Source organism: Papilio xuthus, unplaced genomic scaffold (assembly GCF_000836235.2).
Source record: "Papilio xuthus unplaced genomic scaffold, Pxut_1.1 DF828780.1, whole genome shotgun sequence".
In the NCBI taxonomy this organism is placed as follows: Eukaryota; Metazoa; Arthropoda; class Insecta; order Lepidoptera; family Papilionidae; genus Papilio; species Papilio xuthus.
Window position 1 is genome coordinate 735,449 of NW_013529869.1, and position 20,833 is coordinate 756,281.

The 20,833-nt window shown below is 41.1% G+C and overlaps 1 protein-coding gene across 6 annotated transcripts in view; it reads left to right on the forward strand.

The window, feature by feature from the left end:
* The window catches only part of LOC106128232 (fibrillin-like protein dumpy), a 93,860-nt gene that overhangs the window by 53,294 nt on the left and 19,733 nt on the right, over positions 1 to 20,833 (forward strand). For all 6 annotated transcript variants that reach the window (XM_013326523.1, XM_013326525.1, XM_013326526.1 and 3 more), the window contains 42 exons: positions 27 to 341; positions 425 to 754; positions 838 to 1,146; positions 1,253 to 1,555; positions 1,638 to 2,273; positions 2,359 to 2,670; positions 2,752 to 3,087; positions 3,279 to 3,884; positions 3,966 to 4,589; positions 4,707 to 5,015; positions 5,161 to 5,487; positions 5,568 to 5,867; positions 5,954 to 6,259; positions 6,358 to 6,996; positions 7,099 to 7,410; positions 7,483 to 7,809; positions 7,906 to 8,199; positions 8,288 to 8,593; positions 8,665 to 9,297; positions 9,382 to 9,702; positions 9,797 to 10,120; positions 10,216 to 10,518; positions 10,612 to 10,920; positions 11,009 to 11,632; positions 11,707 to 12,018; positions 12,233 to 12,562; positions 12,649 to 12,948; positions 13,031 to 13,336; positions 13,411 to 14,043; positions 14,121 to 14,756; positions 14,837 to 15,145; positions 15,305 to 16,234; positions 16,306 to 16,620; positions 16,739 to 17,071; positions 17,150 to 17,452; positions 17,575 to 17,880; positions 18,009 to 18,641; positions 18,718 to 19,029; positions 19,116 to 19,451; positions 19,558 to 19,857; positions 19,976 to 20,278; positions 20,463 to 20,780. In XM_013326523.1, coding sequence (XP_013181977.1) covers positions 27 to 341; positions 425 to 754; positions 838 to 1,146; positions 1,253 to 1,555; positions 1,638 to 2,273; positions 2,359 to 2,670; positions 2,752 to 3,087; positions 3,279 to 3,884; positions 3,966 to 4,589; positions 4,707 to 5,015; positions 5,161 to 5,487; positions 5,568 to 5,867; positions 5,954 to 6,259; positions 6,358 to 6,996; positions 7,099 to 7,410; positions 7,483 to 7,809; positions 7,906 to 8,199; positions 8,288 to 8,593; positions 8,665 to 9,297; positions 9,382 to 9,702; positions 9,797 to 10,120; positions 10,216 to 10,518; positions 10,612 to 10,920; positions 11,009 to 11,632; positions 11,707 to 12,018; positions 12,233 to 12,562; positions 12,649 to 12,948; positions 13,031 to 13,336; positions 13,411 to 14,043; positions 14,121 to 14,756; positions 14,837 to 15,145; positions 15,305 to 16,234; positions 16,306 to 16,620; positions 16,739 to 17,071; positions 17,150 to 17,452; positions 17,575 to 17,880; positions 18,009 to 18,641; positions 18,718 to 19,029; positions 19,116 to 19,451; positions 19,558 to 19,857; positions 19,976 to 20,278; positions 20,463 to 20,780 — 16,620 coding nt within the window. The remainder of the gene's footprint in view (positions 1 to 26; positions 342 to 424; positions 755 to 837; positions 1,147 to 1,252; positions 1,556 to 1,637; positions 2,274 to 2,358; positions 2,671 to 2,751; positions 3,088 to 3,278; positions 3,885 to 3,965; positions 4,590 to 4,706; positions 5,016 to 5,160; positions 5,488 to 5,567; positions 5,868 to 5,953; positions 6,260 to 6,357; positions 6,997 to 7,098; positions 7,411 to 7,482; positions 7,810 to 7,905; positions 8,200 to 8,287; positions 8,594 to 8,664; positions 9,298 to 9,381; positions 9,703 to 9,796; positions 10,121 to 10,215; positions 10,519 to 10,611; positions 10,921 to 11,008; positions 11,633 to 11,706; positions 12,019 to 12,232; positions 12,563 to 12,648; positions 12,949 to 13,030; positions 13,337 to 13,410; positions 14,044 to 14,120; positions 14,757 to 14,836; positions 15,146 to 15,304; positions 16,235 to 16,305; positions 16,621 to 16,738; positions 17,072 to 17,149; positions 17,453 to 17,574; positions 17,881 to 18,008; positions 18,642 to 18,717; positions 19,030 to 19,115; positions 19,452 to 19,557; positions 19,858 to 19,975; positions 20,279 to 20,462; positions 20,781 to 20,833) is intronic.

The window sequence follows — 20,833 nt, forward strand, 5'->3', positions numbered from 1 at the left end:
TAAGGTGTAAACGATTTCATTTTCAGAGAGAGATATGTCAATAACTGATGTTTGCAATCCAACCCCCTGTGGCGCTAACGCAATGTGTAGGAATATAAATAATCAGCCAGTTTGTTCTTGCTTACCAAATTACATTGGATCCCCACCAAATTGCAAACCAGAATGTGTAGTGAACTCCGAATGCAAGCCAAACAAAGCTTGCATCAATCACAAATGTACCAATCCATGTCCGGCTCCGTGCGGTCAAAATACTGAATGTAAAGTCATAAATCACAGTCCAGTATGCTCTTGTGAAAGAGGGTATTCCGGAGACCCTTTTACAATTTGTAGTTTAGTTCTACGTGAGTATCATACCGATTTAACACTTGTAAATTTTTTCTCAGATAATAACTAAATTTTAATTTTTTATCAATGATTATTTCAGAAACTGCTCCCAGTGTCTCCGCACCATTAGACCCATGCTTGCCCTCTCCTTGCGGTCTGTATGCGAATTGTCAGAACAACAATGGATTGCCATCTTGCTCATGCTTGCCATCATATACTGGCTCTCCACCATACTGTAAACCAGAATGTGTCGTTCATTCGGACTGTGCCAGTAATTTAGCATGCGTTGCGGAAAAATGTAGAAATCCATGCGAGGGTTCATGCGGAATATACGCTAAATGTTTCGTCAATAATCATATCCCAGTGTGTCTATGCCCCGATGGATTTATGGGTGATCCATTTAGGGAATGCAGGCCGAAACCACTTGAAGGTACGATTAAGCCTAGAAAAAAACATATTTACTAAACACAACAAGCTATATCTATTCACAATTCGTACCATAATTAATTCCAGATACCACACACCCTACAGTAAGAGATCCATGTCGTCCAAGCCCATGTGGTTCGAACACTATTTGCAGTAATGGAGTTTGTTCCTGCGAAGAAGGTTATCATGGCGACCCATACTTTGGCTGCCGACCTGAATGCGTTTATAATTCTGACTGTCCACAAGATAAAGGGTGTCAACGTAACAAATGTGTGAATCCCTGTACGGATACTTGCGCTCCAAATGCAATCTGCGACGTTATAAATCACATACCCATGTGTTCTTGTCCAAAGGGAATGAGTGGAAATGCTTTCGTAGAATGTAGACCAACACTTGGTAATATTTTTTTTTTATAATATTAAAATCTTTAGACTAATTGAAAAGTTTATAAGTAGTTTTTATTATGAGCTTAGCACAGCATCACAATAATTAATATTTTCAGTTGTTTCCCTAAACCCTTGCAACCCATCACCGTGTGGACCTAATAGCCAGTGCCATCAATCAAATGGGCAAGCGGTGTGTTCTTGTATACCAGGATATAAGGGTAGTCCACCGACGTGTAGACCAGAATGTGTCGTGAGTCTCGAGTGTCCCCTGAAAGAAGCCTGTAATAATCAGAAATGTGTCAATCCTTGTATCGGTGCGTGTGGAGCTGCAGCAGTGTGTGATGTCATCAACCACAATCCAATTTGCACGTGCCCACCATCATTCACTGGAGATCCGTTCATAAAATGTACAATTATCGGTAAGTTATTTATACATTCAATTTTTTAATTGAGGAACATATTTGTATTCATATACATATTGTCATAAATGATTCTTTTCAGTTGATACACCCGTCAGAGTAGACCCATGTGAGCCTTCGCCATGTGGGCCGAATTCGATATGCAGAATAAGTGGTGACAGCCCAATATGTGCATGCATGCCAAACTACAAGGGATCACCTCCTAACTGCCGACCCGAATGCGTTAGCAACAGTGAATGTGATAACCATTTGGCATGTGTAAATCAAAAATGTAACGACCCATGTGTAGGAAGCTGCGGACCGAATGCGGAATGCAGAGTTGTCAGTCATTCCCCGATGTGCATATGTCAACAAGGCTACACCGGAGATCCATTTTCATACTGTAACCTAATGCCGGTAATCGAAACCGAAATTCTAAATCCTTGCAGTCCTAGTCCTTGTGGATCAAATGCTATTTGTAAGGAAAAGAACGGTGTCGGAGCTTGTACATGTGCAGAGGGCTATTCGGGTAATCCCTATGAATCTTGCCGGCCTGAGTGCATAGTCAACACCGATTGCCCATTAAATAAAGCATGCACAAGGATGAAATGTGTTGACCCATGTCCCGGAACATGCGGCTCTAATGCTTTTTGCCAAGTGAATAACCATCTACCAAATTGTATATGCCAACCCGGCTATACAGGAAATCCATTCAGTCACTGTATTGTTATGGAAGAGCGTGAGTATATTTTAATTACATTAATACGATGTATTAAGCGTCCAATGAAAGAAAAATATAAATGTTATTTTATTAAATATTACAGCTGATAATGTACCACAAAACCCATGCAACCCTTCACCATGCGGGGCAAATAGTCAATGTAAGGAAGTTAATGGCCAAGCAGTATGCTCATGCTTATTGAATTTCGTCGGATCTCCTCCAAACTGTCGACCGGAATGTGTCGTAAGCTCAGAATGTCCCGCTAATTTGGCTTGTCTTAATCAAAAATGTTCGGACCCTTGTATCGGCAGTTGCGGAGAAAATACTAATTGTAATGTTATCAATCATAGCCCAATCTGCGTATGCAAACAAGGTCTGACGGGAAATCCATTTACAAGATGCTACCCCATGAAAAGTAAGTGTAATAAAACTCAAAACTAATTTAAGAGATTAAAATCGTAAAATGATTGTAAATTTCATAATTTTATTATTTCAGTGTCTAAACCACCAATGAGTTTGCCAAAACCAGATCCATGCTTGCCTTCTCCGTGCGGCGTGTATGCTGAATGCCGCAATATCGGTGATGCGCCATCTTGCGCTTGCAAGTCTGGTTATGTTGGTAATCCACCAAATTGCAGACCGGAATGCACACTGAATTCTGAATGTCCCGGCAACCAGGCGTGTATTAACGAAAAGTGTCGCGATCCCTGTCCCGGCGCTTGCGGTTTGAATGCGCAATGCAATGTCTTCAATCATATCGCTCAATGTAGCTGCTGGGAACAATACACTGGAGATCCTTTTGTACAATGTAATTTTGAACCGGAAAGAGATGGTAAGATTTTTTTTGGTTAATTATATTTGATAATTTTTTTTACATGTAATAAAAATGAGCCTTTCTAGATTTTCTTGACAGAAAGTAATCAACATTTGAAAGTAAATTAGTATCTACGGAACTTTGTAATTATTGATATAAATAAGTAGCAGTAAATTTTAAGTAACATTTCGTTATGTAATAATTTGCAGAAGTATACAGCGAAATCGATCCGTGCAATCCATCACCCTGTGGTCCTAACGCTGAATGCCGCGATGGCGAATGCACTTGCTTACCTGAATACCACGGCGATCCGTACTTCGGTTGTCGACCGGAATGTCTCATAAGCAATGACTGCCCACCCAATAAAGCATGTGCAAGAAATAAATGCATAGACCCTTGTACAAATTCGTGTGGAAAAGGAGCTATCTGTAATGTTTTCAATCACATACCAATGTGTACTTGCCCAGAAAGGTACACGGGTAACGCATTCCTTGAGTGTCGTCCCTTCGTTTCTGAAATAATAAATCCTTGCAATCCTAGCCCTTGTGGACCCAACAGTCAATGTAGAGAAGTTAACGGCCAAGCAATTTGCACTTGTCTATCTGGATATCATGGGGCACCACCGACATGCAGACCGGAATGTATATCTAGTTCTGAATGTTCGCTTGATAAAGCTTGTTCGAACCAACGTTGTATTGATCCATGTAGAGGAAATTGCGGAGCTGGCGCCGTTTGTCAAGTTATCAATCATAATCCTATTTGTTCATGTCCATCTGGGTTAACAGGCGATCCATTCACGAGATGTGTGTTACAAGGTTCGTATTTCTACGTGTACTGTTTTAATTTCTTCGTGATATAGTTATTCTTTTAAATAATATTATTAATTTCATTTTCAGCCACCGAATTACCACCATATGTGAATCCATGCGAACCATCACCTTGTGGACCAAATTCAATATGTAAAGAAATTAGTGGTTCGCCATCATGCGCTTGTCTCGATGAATACACGGGCAGTCCTCCGAATTGTCGACCAGAATGCATAGCAAATTCGGAATGTCCTAATCAACTGGCTTGCATCAATCAAAAATGCAAAGACCCTTGCCCTGGATCCTGCGGTATCGCGGCGGAGTGCAGAGTTGTAAGCCATTCACCACAATGTTATTGTCAGCCGGGTTATACAGGAGATGCATTTATTGAATGTAAAATCCTCGATATTCAACTAAGACCATGTTCACCATCACCGTGTGGGCCTAACGCCGTTTGCAAAGAATTAAGAGATGCTGGGTCTTGTGTGTGCTTACCGGATCACATAGGAAATCCTTATGAAGGTTGCCGTCCTGAGTGTGTCGTAAACTCAGATTGTGCGATCAATTTGGCCTGTACACAGAACAAATGTAAAAATCCTTGCATCAATGTGTGCGGAAGAAATGCAATATGCAATGTTCATAATCATGCGCCGAAATGTGAATGTTTACCGGGAATGAATGGAAATCCATATCAAGAATGCCGAGAAGTGAAAGGTAAATCAAATCAACCTTTATTACTATACCATTTAAGTTATGATTAAGTTCCAAGGTTCCAACTTGATTTCTTGTACATTGAGGGCTTTATTTTTAATTATACAATGTTTATTTCAGAAATGATTCCGGTGCAAAAGGACCCATGCACTCCATCTCCTTGTGGTCCAAACAGTATTTGTAAGGTATCGAACAATCAAGCTTTGTGCACATGCCAACCCGAGTACTTAGGGTCACCGCCGTCGTGCAGACCCGAGTGTCTCGTTAGCTCAGAGTGTTCGCAGCAAACAGCGTGTATAAATCAGAAATGCAAGAACCCATGCGAAGGAGTTTGCGGACAAAACACAGAGTGCAGGGTTATTAATCATAGTCCCGTATGTTCATGCCGACCGCAGTTCACAGGCGATCCATTCAGCCATTGTTACAAGGGTATGTTTAAATCAACCACGTACTTCACAAATTAATTAATCAAAAACTTAAAAAAAGTTTATTTTCTTACTTAAGTCGTTAAAATACGGTTCTTAGTTGAATTTATTAAATTTTTATTTTGGTTTTTATAATTATTATTTTTCAGTTATCGATGTAATAACTGTGTCTACGAATCCTTGTCTACCGTCGCCGTGTGGACCATATTCGGAATGTCGCGATGCCAACGGGTCGCCCTCTTGCTCTTGTTTGCCACGGTACACTGGAAGCCCACCAAACTGTCGTCCGGAATGCACGCTCAACACGGACTGTCCTAGCGATAAGGCCTGCATCAACGAACAATGCGTCGACCCGTGCCCTGGCGCCTGTGGAATAAATGCGGAATGTAGAGTGCAAAGCCACGTTTCGATATGCACCTGCATCACCGGCTACATTGGAGATCCATTCACCAGCTGTTCGTTAAAACCTTTGAAAGGTAGATTAATTAATGTGTTTTCTTCTATTTGCGAGATATATACAAATTGTAGTTTGTTAACAAAAAAAATAATTCGACAGATGAGACTCCGATAGATCCTTGCAATCCAACACCGTGTGGTTCGAACACGGAATGCAATAATGGTGTTTGCACATGTCTACCTGACTACCATGGAGATCCATATTTCGGTTGTCGACCGGAATGTACCTCAAGTTCCGAGTGTCCATTGGATAAGGCGTGCGTGAAGCAGCGATGTGTTGACCCTTGCGTTGGAACTTGTGGTACGGGAGCCATATGCGAAGTGGTCAAACACATGGCTATTTGTACTTGTCCTCCGAAAATGACAGGAAACGCTTTCATACAATGTAATCAAATACAAGGTAATTTTTTGAACCGTAAAAATAAACTAGTGAAATACAAATGTTCTATTTTATTAAGTGTCGAAAAAATATTTGATTGATTGCAGACGTTATCCGTGGTAATCCATGTCAGCCTAGCCCTTGTGGACCCTACAGCCAGTGTCGAGTATTCAACGATCAAGCTGTTTGTTCTTGTTTGGGTGGATACTTGGGTTCGCCTCCCGCCTGTCGACCAGAATGCGTTGCCAGCTCCGACTGTCCAACAGATAAAGCATGTAGCAATCAGAAATGTATCAACCCCTGTGTAGGGTCATGCGGCGTCGCAGCAAAATGTCAAGTTATTAACCACAATCCAATATGTACTTGCCCTACTGGACTTACTGGAGACCCTTTCACAAGATGTATTAGGATGCGTAAGTAAAATGTTCATTAACTCAATTTACAAAACATTATTTAGCTAGGTTAGGCTAGACATTTTTATAATTCTTAACGCATGTTCTTTCTGTTATAGCCGTAATCGACGCCGTAGTGTCAACCAACCCATGCCAGCCATCGCCTTGTGGACCTAATTCCGTTTGTCAACCGTCTGAATCAGATATTCCAACGTGCCAGTGTATGCCTGACTACCTCGGATCTCCTCCAAATTGCCGTCCCGAATGTATTTCAAACAGTGAATGCGCTCAACAAATGTCATGTATAAACCAAAAATGTCAAAACCCGTGTCTACAAGCATGCGGAAGTAACGCTGAATGTAAAGTGGTAAGCCACACGCCGATATGTATGTGTCCAGAAGGATACACCGGTGATGCATCGGTACAATGCTCTGTAAACACTTTAATAGTCAATGAGCCCATATCGCCTTGTGTTCCATCACCATGTGGCCCTAATGCTGAATGTAGAGAACGATTTGGAGCAGGTGCTTGCTTCTGCGTAAACGGTTACTTCGGAAATCCATACGAGGGTTGTCATCCCGAATGCTTAGTAAATTCAGACTGTCAAAGTAACAAAGCTTGCGTAAGGAATAAATGTATCGACCCTTGCCCCGGAACTTGTGCTGTTAATGCAGATTGTCAAGTCGTAAACCACTCACCATCGTGTACATGTCGGCCAGAGTACACTGGCGATCCTTTCAGACACTGCTTCGTCCAAAGTACGTATTAAATTTAAACATTTCTGAGATTTGTATATGAAAAATATGTTACATAGTAGTACTGACTTCAAATGGATTTTATACCTTTTTAAATTTTTACAGTTAAAGAAGTTAACATCGATCCATGTCAGCCTTCGCCATGCGGTCCTAATAGTCAATGTAAAGTTACAAACGGACAAAGTGTTTGCTCATGTCTGCCTGAGTATAGAGGCTCGCCTCCAAATTGTAGACCGGAATGTGTTGTAAGCACGGAGTGTTCGACTGATAAAACTTGCAAGAACCAAAAATGTGTCTCGCCGTGTCCCGGCCCTTGCGGTCAGAACACTGATTGTAAAGTGATTAACCACAGTCCAATATGCACGTGTAAATTAAAATATACAGGGGATCCTTTCTCCAACTGCTACAAGATTACTGGTAATTTTTGTAATGGTACTTTTTGTTTTTATAATTTGTAATTGTTTACTAATACACACATTAAATTTTCAGTTCCAATTTCTGCAGTACCAGAAACAGATCCTTGCGTACCTTCTCCCTGTGGTTTTAATGCTCAATGTCAAAATTTACGAGGAGTACCGTCATGTTCATGTTTACCGGGCTTCGAAGGAAGTCCTCCAAACTGCCGACCGGAGTGCACAATAAACGAAGATTGTGCAAGTAATCTTGCCTGCATTAACCAAAAATGTACCGATCCATGCAAAGGCTCTTGTGGAATCAATGCAAATTGTCATGTTATGAAACATGTAGCCGTATGCACTTGTAACGAAGGTTTTACGGGTAACGCTTTCACCCAATGCACAATTATGAAACAAAAAGGTAATTAGCAAATATTTTATTTTAGTTAAGTATATCATTTTGATAAATGTAATTTTTTATGTATTACTACAATAATTTATTAATATGTATTTCTAGACGAAATCGATCCATGCAATCCGTCGCCGTGTGGTCCAAATGCGGAATGCTTGAATGGAATTTGCACTTGCTTGCCTGAATTCCAAGGAGATCCTTATAGCGGCTGCCGACCTGAATGCTCCCAAAGTACAGAGTGCGATCGAAACAAAGCCTGCATCAGAAACAAATGTGTTGATCCTTGTCCCGGAACGTGTGCAGCTACCGCCGTCTGCAATGTCGTCAATCACATTCCGATGTGCAGTTGTCCTGAACGTATGACAGGCAACGCATTTATAGAATGTCGTCCAATAACGGGTGAGTTTTTATTAAAATAAATAAATTAACGTCTTTAAGAATTTTTACTTCAATATCTTTAAAACATACCATCACGTTTCAATTTTAGATCCCATCAGTATAAATCCGTGTCAGCCATCTCCCTGCGGACCTAACAGCCAATGCAGGAATGTGAATGGCCAAGCAGCTTGTTCGTGCGCTCCCAACAACATTGGCGCACCGCCAACTTGTCGTCCCGAGTGCACCATCAGTGCGGAGTGCCCCCTCGACCAGGCCTGTAGCAACCAGCGCTGCATCAACCCTTGCATCGGCGCATGCGGACAAAACGCTGAATGCAAAGTGGTTAACCACAATCCTATTTGCACATGTCCTACATCGTACTCTGGCGATCCATTTTCTCGGTGCTTCCGTCTCCGTGAGTATTTAATCGTGTGTAGGGTGAATTTTTACTGAATATTTTTGTGATGTGGCCATTCTTTCTTACAGCTGAAAAGTTACCTGAACCCATTAATGTTTGTACTCCATCGCCATGCGGGCCTTACTCATTATGTAAAGACGTCAATGAAGTACCCACCTGTACATGTTTGGAAGGCTACAGTGGTCAACCACCATACTGTAGGCCAGAGTGTAGCAGCAACGAAGAGTGCCCAACTCAATTGTCGTGTGTTAACATGAAATGTAAGAACCCATGCGAGGGCACTTGCGGTACTAACGCTGAATGTAAAGTTGTCAGTCATTCGCCGATCTGCTTCTGTTCTTACGGTTTCACTGGAGATCCGTTCTTCGGTTGCGTGCCTGAACCTCTACATACCGAACCTACAACGAGCCCTTGCTCCCCATCACCTTGCGGTGCAAACGCCATTTGCAAGGAGAAAAATAACGCGGGTTCCTGCAGCTGTATTGAGAATCACATCGGTAACCCATACGAAGGTTGTCGACCGGAATGCGTTGTGAACACCGACTGTGCATCTAATCTTGCCTGTGTCAACAATAAGTGCGTCGACCCCTGTCCCGGAAGCTGCGGCAACAATGCCGTCTGCCAAGTAGTCAACCACGCGCCTTTGTGTACTTGTATCGATGGATACACTGGTGATCCATTTAAGTATTGTACTTATGAAGGTGAGACATTTTTAATATCCAAGAGAGTCCAGCCATGTGAGGAAAGTAATATGAGTATATAATCTGTGTATATTATCTTTACAGAGCCACGACCGATATCCAAACCTCTCGATGCCTGCTACCCTTCACCATGTGGCCCCAACAGCCAGTGCAAGGCAACGAAAGGTCAAGCCGTATGCTCTTGCTTAGAAGACTACGTCGGCACCCCTCCTAACTGCCGACCAGAGTGCGTCACAAGCTCCGAATGTGCTCACGACAAGGCTTGTGTCAACAATAAATGCATTAACCCATGTCCGAAGCCGTGCGGCTTGAACACCGACTGTAAAATCATTAACCATAGTCCAATATGTTCGTGTAAGAATTCATACACTGGAGATCCTTTCACAATGTGCACCCCAATAAGATGTAAGTATATTAAAATACATATCTATAAATATCTAGCACTTAAGGTACAATAATTTTTAAACCAAAAAACTAATTTAATAAAATGTTTTTTTAGATGAACCTCCACTAGCCACAAATGTACCGTGTCATCCGTCACCTTGTGGACCAAACTCTGAATGTCGAAATATTGGAAATAGCCCCTCATGCTCATGTTTAGCGGACTTCGTAGGTAGCCCGCCCAATTGTAGACCGGAATGTACGATACATTCCGATTGTCCAAGCGACAGAGCTTGCATAAAATCTAAATGTAAAGATCCGTGCCCAGGTTCATGTGGTTTATCAGCTTCTTGCAGTGTACTAAATCATATACCAATATGCACATGCATCGAAGGTTACATTGGCGATCCTTTCACAAGTTGTAGACTGAAGCCGCTTGAAGGTAAAACTAGTGTTGGAACTTTTTGCGTAGTAATTAAATTTTCTTAATGGAATATACGAAAAATATGAATATGTGCGTTATTATTGTATTTACAGAGGAAGCGAGCACTGTTGACACATGCACTAATGTTCACTGTGGATCTAATGCAGAATGCGTCAATGGACAATGTCAATGTTTACCGGAGTATCACGGTGATCCATATTTCAACTGTCGACCGGAATGTGTATTCAGTACCGATTGCGACAAGGACAAAGCTTGTATTCAAAGAAAATGTGTAGATCCGTGCGTTGGTGCTTGTGGTCAAAACGCAAATTGTCAGATAGTCAATCACATACCAATGTGTAGTTGCAACATCGGATTCACAGGGAATGCTTTCGTTATGTGTAATCCAATCAGAGGTAAAACTAACTGTTTAAAATGGTCAACTTTATATATTCCTTACCATCTTTTCAGGTAATTGAATGAATAATATGTGTATCATTATTTTACAGTACAACAATCTGAAAATCCTTGCAACACAGCAATTTGTGGTCCAAACAGCCAATGCAGAGAAATAAATAATCAAGCAGTTTGTTCGTGCCTGCCAACATATCTTGGTGCTCCACCAGCTTGTAGACCAGAATGTGTTGTTAGTGCAGAATGCCAACAAAACCAAGCATGTACGAATCAGAAGTGTGTTAACCCATGTATCGGAGCATGTGGTTTGAGAGCTACTTGTGAAGTCATTAACCACAATCCTATCTGTACGTGCCCAGTAGGCTTTTCTGGAGATCCATTTGTGGCATGTACATACATTACAAGTGAGTTTAATCTTTATTAAATGATAAAGTCAAGAAATAAATATAACAAGTACGACTACTACTACTAATCCTTACCAATATTTTATAGGCGTTCCGCAAGTCATCAACCCATGTACGCCCTCACCGTGTGGTCCAAATTCTATCTGCAAAGAAATGAATGAAAGCCCATCGTGCATCTGCATGCCCGATTTCAAAGGACAGCCTCCATATTGTAGGCCGGAGTGCATAAGCAACAGTGAATGTTCCACTCATTTAGCTTGTGTGAATCAAAAATGTAAAGACCCGTGTACAAGAGCATGTGGCGCAAATGCAGAATGTCGTGTCGTGAGTCACTCCGCGATGTGTATTTGTCCTCAAGGATATGAAGGCGATCCATTCACGCAATGCGTTCTACGATCAGCTGTTGAAATCTTAACACCGTGTCAACCTTCTCCGTGTGGGCCAAATGCAATTTGCAAAGAACAAAATAAAGTCGGTTCATGCACTTGCAATGAAGGTTACTTTGGAAACCCGTATGAAGGTTGTAGACCAGAGTGTGTGAGCAATTCAGATTGTCCTGGTGACCGAGCATGTATTGGTAACAAATGTCAAGACCCATGTCCAGGAACATGCGGACTATATGCGGATTGCAATACGATAAATCACGCGCCAACTTGTACATGCAACGTAGGATATACTGGAGATCCGTTCCGACGATGCCACGTTATGCTCCGTAAGTAAATGTAAAAAGTTATGTTTTCACTAATCGTTAGATGTTTGTTTATAATTGAGTTTTCGGCTTTCCAGAAGAGCCTGCTCCGGTAAATGTATGTTCTCCGAGTCCTTGTGGACCTAACAGCCAATGCCGTGTTGTCAACGACCAAGCCGCTTGCAGCTGTTTGCCTGACTTTATTGGACAACCACCCTTATGCAAGCCCGAGTGTCTCCTTAACTCAGATTGTGCTACCGACAAGGCTTGCATCAACCATAAGTGTATAAATCCTTGCCCTGGCCCGTGTGGGCAAAAGGCTGAATGTCGGGTATTCAATCACAATCCCATTTGCAGTTGCGTTTCAGGATTTACAGGCGATCCGTTCACAAGATGCTACTTGAAACCAAGTAAATAATACCTTTTATTATTTCACTCTGAATTTCCACTGGCTAGAAACATGTACAAAACACATTGTCATTCCCCTCATTCTCTTTAAAAGTACAGACACAAAATATATTGAAATTAATACAATCGCTACGTTATGGCAGTGGAATTTCACTGTAAAATCAGCTAATATTTTTACTACATTATAGTTATATGATTTATGTATTGATTATCTAGCTTCTCAACCTGTCATCGATGAAACGAGAGACCCGTGTGTTCCATCGCCTTGTGGAATACACGCTATGTGTAAAAATTTCGGAGGCCAAGCGACATGTTCATGTTCTCCTGGTTATTTTGGAAGTCCACCAAATTGTAGACCCGAATGCGTGACAAATCAAGACTGTGTCAGTTCGTTGGCATGTATAAATGAAAAATGTGCCGATCCCTGTCCTGGATCTTGTGGTCAAAACGCTCAGTGCTCAGTATTTAAACATGTAGCTGTATGCACGTGCCGAGAAGGCTATAAAGGGGATCCATTTACTATGTGTAAAATCAAGCCGTTGGAAGGTAGGCAATATTTCATTCCTTTAACTACTTTATGTCCTCTTTACATCGTGTTAAATTGATTTAACGCATTATATTTTCATTTTCAGAACCCATCGTTGCTGATCTTTGTAACCCGTCACCTTGTGGTTCGAACACGAATTGTGATAATGGGCAATGCTCTTGCCTACCAGAATATCACGGGGATCCATATATTGGTTGTCGGCCAGAATGTACAGTCAGCTCAGATTGTGAAAGGAGTCTTATATGTGTAAATAAGAAATGTATTAATCCATGTCCCGATACATGTGGCTCAAATGCGATTTGTGAAGTCATAAATCATGTACCAATGTGTAGTTGCCCTATAGGACATACCGGAAATTCATTTGTTTCTTGCAATAAAATCCAAGGTTAATGATAATTTATTAAACTTAATAAAAAATTGTGTAAGTATACTTTTTGGAATATCCTAACAGAATAATTGTGTTTCAGCTCCACTGCCTACCAATCCTTGTAACCCGACACCCTGTGGACCGAATAGCCAATGTCGTGAAATTAACAACGTAGCAGTATGCTCATGTATACCTGGATATTCAGGAAACCCACCGACATGTAGACCGGAATGTACAACAAGCTCCGAATGCCCGCTCGACAAAGCATGCAGTAACTATAAATGCACCAATCCCTGCACAGGATCCTGCGGAGTGAATGCTCACTGTGAAGTTGTAAACCACAATCCAATATGCTCATGCCCTAATGATTTCACAGGCGATCCATTTAGTAGATGTCTTCCAAGACGTAAGTTTGTCATCACATTTATTATTTATGGATTTTTTTTGTTTATATGTATAATATTCTATGTTTTATTTTAGCTCTAGAATCACCACCTCAAATTAATCCTTGTGAACCTTCACCGTGTGGACCGAACTCCATTTGTCAGACTCTTAAAGATTCACCTTCCTGTTCTTGTATGCCTGAATTTATCGGAGTACCGCCAAATTGTAGGCCAGAATGCACTAGTAATAGCGAGTGTCCGAACCACATGGCTTGCATTAAAAATAAATGCGCAGACCCATGCCAAGGTGCATGCGGCTCAAATGCACAATGTAGAGTTGTAAGTCATACGCCGAATTGTATATGTCTGCCTGGATACACAGGAGATCCATTTGTAAATTGCATTGAGAGTAAATTCACACAAGATATCTTATCACCGTGCACTCCTTCCCCTTGTGGTAGCAACGCTATCTGCAAAGAAAAGAATAATATTGGCTCATGCGCATGCTCTCCTGGCTATTTCGGAAATCCTTATGAAGGCTGTCGTCCTGAATGCAGTGTTAACACAGATTGTCCGTCTGACAAGGTGTGCCAGCAGAACAAATGTCACGATCCTTGTCCTGGTACATGCGGATCTAACGCAGAATGTCATACCATAAACCATTCTCCCATGTGCTCTTGCCTCCGGGGATACACCGGTAATCCATTCCAAAATTGTGTCATTATTCAAGGTTAGTTGAGATCTTTTCAGTCACATCTTTTTGTATATATTTCTTGGACATGTGTTAAAAAAAATTATGTTTTTCAGAAATTAAGGAACCATCAAATCCCTGCAGTCCTTCACCATGCGGTCCGAATAGTGAATGCAAGGTGATAAATGAACAGGCTCTATGTAAGTGTTTGAAAGATTTCGAAGGCAGCCCACCAAACTGTAGACCCGAATGCGTTGTCAGTGCCGAGTGCCCAACTAATAAAGCCTGTGTATCACAAAAATGTATCGATCCTTGTGTAGGACAATGCGGACAAAGTACAAAATGTCAAGTCATAAACCACAGTCCGATATGTACTTGCATAGAACACTACACAGGTGATCCCTTCAGTCGATGCTATCCAATCATTATAAACGCTCCATCAGAAGTTGAACATCCGAAACATCCATGCCTACCATCACCTTGTGGACCTTATAGTGAGTGCAAAGAAGTCGGAAATATTCCATCCTGCGTTTGTCTACCTAACTACATCGGTTCACCGCCAGGCTGTCGTCCAGAGTGTTTAATAAATCCAGACTGTCCCAGCGACATGGCTTGCATCAATCAAAAGTGTAGAGATCCTTGTCCTGGTTCATGTGGACTAAATGCTCAGTGTATTGTGAAAAATCACATGCCAATATGCACCTGTTTGGATAATTATGCCGGAGATGCATTTGTCGAGTGCAAATTAAAAGGTACAACTTTTTCCTTATACACTGTAAGAATATTACTTGGAAAAAAGTTAATCATCTAAAATAAACATCTTTTATTACAGAAATTACGCATGACGAAATCGACTTATGTAATCCATCCCCTTGTGGTGCAAACGCTATTTGTGACAACGGGCAATGTTCTTGTCCTCCCGGATACCAGATGGGACCATCATTTGATTGTCGTCCAGAATGTGTTCTTAGCTCAGATTGTCCACACGACAAAACGTGTCATAAAAACAAGTGCGTTAATCCATGTAACAGCGGTGTGTGCGCCTCCAACGCAATTTGCGAAGTAATCAACCACGTGCCTATGTGTAGATGCCCAGAGCGCATGGCGGGCAACGCTTTCGTTATGTGTACTCAAATTGAAGGTAAGGATTTTAGTTAGAAGTTACATTTAGAAGAGAATTCAGATTAGAAGTTTCATATTATCTGCATACCTGCGTTTTACAGGCATAGAAGTACTACTCCTTAAACATTATGTTTAGTAACTGACATTTACTTTATATCATATTTATTTATTCTTTTAGTTGAAAAGGCGCGGCCATGTGATCCAAATCCTTGTGGACCAAACAGTCAGTGCAGAGAAATAAACGGACAAGCGGTGTGCTCATGTCTAGATGGATTTATAGGCAGTCCCCCTTCATGCAGGCCGGAATGTGTATTGAGTACCGATTGCTCACCGGATGAAGCATGTAGTAACAGAAAATGTATTAAACCATGTCAAGGCGCATGTGGAGTAGATGCGAAGTGCCAAGTAATAAATCACAACCCCATCTGTTCATGTCCACCCCATTACACAGGCAATCCTTTTGTACGATGCATCAAGATAGAATTTAAGCCAGAAATCGTTAACCCCTGTACACCTTCACCATGTGGTCCGAATTCATTGTGCAAGGAAAAATTAGGTTCACCTTCATGTTCTTGCCTCGATGGTTTTGTAGGAGCACCACCTTATTGCAAACCAGAGTGTATTAGTAATTCTGAATGTCCAACCACTAAAGCTTGTATAAACGAGAAATGCGTTGATCCTTGCGTGGGAACATGTGGATCTAATACTAAATGCCATGTCATTAGCCATTCACCATCATGTGGCTGTCTGCCGGACTACACTGGAGACCCATTCAGTGAATGTTACAAGATAGAAATTATTCAAGACATTTTGACGCCTTGCCAACCGTCCCCATGTGGGGCAAATGCCATTTGTAAAGAATTTAATGGCGCCGGATCTTGTACCTGCATAGAAAATTTCATAGGAAATCCGTATGATGGGTGTCGTCCTGAATGTATTATTAATACCGATTGTCCATCAAACAAAGCCTGTCTCCAAAATAAGTGTCAAGATCCATGTCCAGGCGCATGCGGTTTGAATGCTATTTGTCAAGTAGTCAACCATGCACCATCATGCTCATGCTTAAGAAGTTATACCGGCGATCCGTTTAGACACTGCACACTGCAAGGTAAATAAATGTTTTTATATAAAATTTACATTATATTTTTGATCGAAAGTAATACCTCGTTCTTTTCACAGAAATAGAAGATAAACCGATAAACGTTTGTCAACCTTCACCATGTGGTCCAAATAGTCGTTGCCAAGAAATAAATAACCAAGCAGTGTGTTCTTGCTTACCAAATTACATCGGCTCTCCACCCGGATGTCATCCGGAATGCACAATAAGTACGGAATGTCCCAAAAACAAAGCATGTGTTAATCAGAAATGTGAAGATCCTTGTCGCGACGCATGCGGAATGAACACAGAATGTCGCGTCATCAACCACAGGCCCATCTGCACTTGTGTAACACGATACACTGGAGATCCATTCACACGATGCCATCCAATGCCACGTACGTATAAAGTTATCTATTAAACACATAATTTTGTTAAATTATCCGGACTTACGTGTCTCTCTTCCTGATATTACTGCCATCAGCTAAGTAATGTTTTAATTTTTATCTATTTTAGCTCCTGTTGCTAACGCTGAATTGGAACCATACAAAAATCCCTGCCTACCATCGCCTTGCGGTCCAAATTCTGTTTGCCAAGAAGTCGGTGATATACCATCGTGCACTTGTATGCCAAATTACATAGGAAGCCCCCCTAATTGTCGACCAGAGTGTACACTTAATTCCGACTGCCCTACTTCTCAAGCTTGTATCCATCAAAAGTGTCAAGATCCTTGCCAAGGTTCTTGTGGTATAAACGCTCTATGTACAGTGTTCCGACACACACCGACTTGCAACTGTCCAGAAGGGTACACCGGTGATGCATTTACGGTTTGCAATCCAAAAATAACAAGTAAGTTGTATCTATGTATAATGCCCTAAATATTACATTGTATTAACTTGTGTGTAATCAAAATGTTAATTATTTTAGTGCCATCAGATGTATTAGATAAATGCAATCCATCTCCATGCGGAACTAACGCAATTTGCAATGATGGTATATGCACATGCATTGAAGAGCATCAAGGAGATCCATACGTAGGATGCCGACCAGAATGTGTACTAAGCATTGACTGTCCAAAAGACAAGGCCTGTGTCAGAAATAAGTGTATGGATCCTTGTGAAAATACTTGCGCTTCAACAGCTATTTGCGAAGTTATTAATCACGTGCCTATGTGCAGCTGTCCTCAAGGAAAAACTGGAAACGCTTTCTATAGTTGTGATCCAATATCAGGTATGTATTATATTACTAGTAGCTTTCATCTTTTTGATGTTTATTTCCTTTAATATTTTGATAAAAAACACCAGTTTTGACTCATGTGTAATGTCTTAAAATATATTTTTTAATTCTTGTAGTGCCAGTTATAACCAACCCGTGTCATCCTTCGCCGTGTGGACCAAACAGTCAATGCAGAGAAGTTAATGGGCAGGCCGTGTGCACTTGCGTACCAGGATACATGGGCAGCCCACCCACATGTCGACCGGAGTGCGTCGTAAGCTCAGACTGCCCGTCCAATAGAGCCTGCAGTAACCAGAAATGTATTAATCCATGTTCAGGATCATGTGGAGTCGAAGCTAAATGTGAAGTAATTAAACATAACCCCATATGTACTTGTCCACCTAAATACACAGGAGATCCTTTCGTCAGATGCATACCTTTCAGTAAGTTTTTTTTTGCCAAATATAGTCATATTAAATGTTTTAATTATTTAAATAAAAACGTATCGCGATAAAATCAAAACAAATTACCAACAATTGCTAAAAATAAATTGGTCTTCTTTCACCTATAGGAACACCCATGGCAGATGTTACGCCATGTTCACCATCCCCATGCGGACTTAATGCAATTTGTAAAGAAGTTGCCGGATCTCCTTCCTGCGCTTGCTTGGACAACTTTTTTGGTTCACCTCCTTATTGTCGTCCAGAATGTTCTTCTAACAGTGAATGTCCATCTAGTCAAGCGTGTATAAACCAAAAATGTAAAGATCCTTGTATATCGGCGTGCGGTGTAAATGCACAATGTAAAACGATTAGTCACTCGCCAATGTGCTTCTGTGATTCCGGATACACGGGAGATCCGTTCACGAACTGCAGACGTGAAGAAGTAACAATTGTAGAACAACCAACTCCTTGTACTCCATCGCCATGCGGACCTAACGCCGAATGTAAAGAACGAAATGCTGTCGGATCCTGTAGTTGTCTACCTGAATACATCGGAAATCCATATGAAGGTTGTCGTCCAGAATGTACCATTAACACCGATTGTGTCCAAAACAAAGCTTGCATTCGTAATAAATGTCAAGATCCGTGCCCAGGAACTTGTGGACTTTTAGCTACATGTATAGTCGTCAACCATTTACCATCGTGCTCATGTCCAAATGGATACACAGGAGATCCATATCGCCAATGTAATGTACTAAAAGGTACCTTTTCCACTTCTTAGACTATTATCAATCATGCATAATCATTAGATTATGACTATCTTATTTATATTTCCAGAAGCATCACCAGCACCCTTGACACCTTGTGTGCCAAATCCATGTGGTCCAAATAGTGTCTGTCGACCAGCGAACGGGCAAAGTGCATGTTCATGCATGCCTGGGTATATAGGCTCTCCTCCAGGATGTCGACCAGAATGTACTATTAGTTCAGAGTGTCCATCAGACAAAGCATGCGTAAATCGTAAATGTGTAAATCCATGTCCTAATCATTGTGGAACAAATTCAAATTGCAGGGTCATAACCCATAGCCCTATTTGCTCTTGTGCCCCAGGATTTACAGGAGATCCATTTACACGTTGTTATAAGCCTGGTTAGTTTTCTATTTTCATTGATGTAAAATTAAGTAAGGTATGTAGACTAAGTTACCTAATATTTTTGGTTGCGTTTTTATTTTAGTTATTGCAGAACATACCCCAGAAATTCAAAAGGATCCTTGCTTACCAAATCCCTGCGGTGAAAATGCTCTTTGTCGAGACGTTAATGGATTCCCATCGTGCAGTTGCATGCCTGAGTTCCAAGGGCTGCCACCAAACTGCAGGCCAGAGTGCGCTATAAATGAAGATTGCCCTTCAGATAAAGCATGCTTAAACATGAAATGCAAAGATCCCTGTCCTGGAAGTTGTGGTCAAAACGCAGCGTGTTCTGTATTTAATCATTTCCCCGCTTGTACGTGTTCTCAAGGCTACACGGGAGATCCATTCACACGATGTTTTGTTATTGAACAGATTAACGGTAGGTTATCAAATAATCAAATTATAAGTGCATTTCGTCTTTGTTTTTTCTTTATGATATGTATGTATTAGTCAAACATAAATTAATTTATATTTAATTGTTTCAGATGAGTTACCCTCTGATCCATGTAATCCATCACCATGTGGTTTTAATGCTTTGTGCTCAAATGGTGTATGCACGTGTATGCCCGAATATCGAGGCGATCCCTATATAGGATGTAAGCCAGAATGTGTAACAAACATGGACTGTGCTTTAGACAAAGTATGCTCTAGAAATAAATGTGTGAACCCTTGTCCTGGCACTTGTGCTTTTAATGCAATCTGCACGGTCTATAATCATATTCCTATCTGTACCTGCCCAGAAAATATGTCTGGAAATGCATTTACCGAATGTCATGCTATACAAGGTACGTGTTTTTAATAAATTAGGTAGTCACTACATTGATATATAAAATAAAGAAAAATCTATTAGAATACTTTCCTTATTGGTTTTTCAAAATAATTTAGTAACGTTACCCTTTTCAGTTATTGAAGTTCAACCCTGCAATCCTAGTCCTTGTGGACCGAACAGCCAATGCAGGCCGATCAATAACCAAGCCATATGTTCATGTCTGCCTGCATACATCGGTAGTCCACCATCTTGTAGGCCCGAATGTACAATTAGCGCAGAATGTCCGCCGGACGAGGCTTGTAATAACCAGAAATGTATAAATCCTTGCAAGGGCAGCTGTGGTTACGGAGCAAGATGTCAAGTAATCAACCACAATCCGATTTGCTCTTGTCCATCACAGTATACAGGAGATCCGTTCACACGCTGCATTGCAATAAGTAAGTAATTTGTCTAATAAAACGCCATTTATGTAATCTAATGGTTAAAGACAATGCTGTTCCTAATACTTTTCTATTGAATGTTGTTTCTAATCAAAATCATCAAATTATCAGTCTATTTAAAATGACCTAACAACACTGCTATTAAATGTATAATTAGTAATATATGACTTTTGTCACTCAGTGTCTACGCCTCTACCGCCGATAGACCCGTGTACACCAAGTCCCTGTGGTCCATACTCTACGTGCAAAGTCATCGGGGAGTCCCCGTCTTGCACCTGCCAACCAGAGTACATCGGCTCGCCACCAAACTGCCATCCGGAGTGCAATAGTAATTCAGAATGCCCGACCAATATGGCGTGTGTCAACCAAAAATGTAGAAATCCTTGTCCTGGAAGTTGCGGTTACAACGCTGATTGCAAGATTGTCAGCCACGCTCTAATATGTTCCTGTCCCTATGGTCAAACAGGAGATCCACTAATTTCTTGTAATCCTATTAAAGGTATTGAGACAATTTAGACAATGAATCTTATTATTTGTGAATTGGAAATTCGT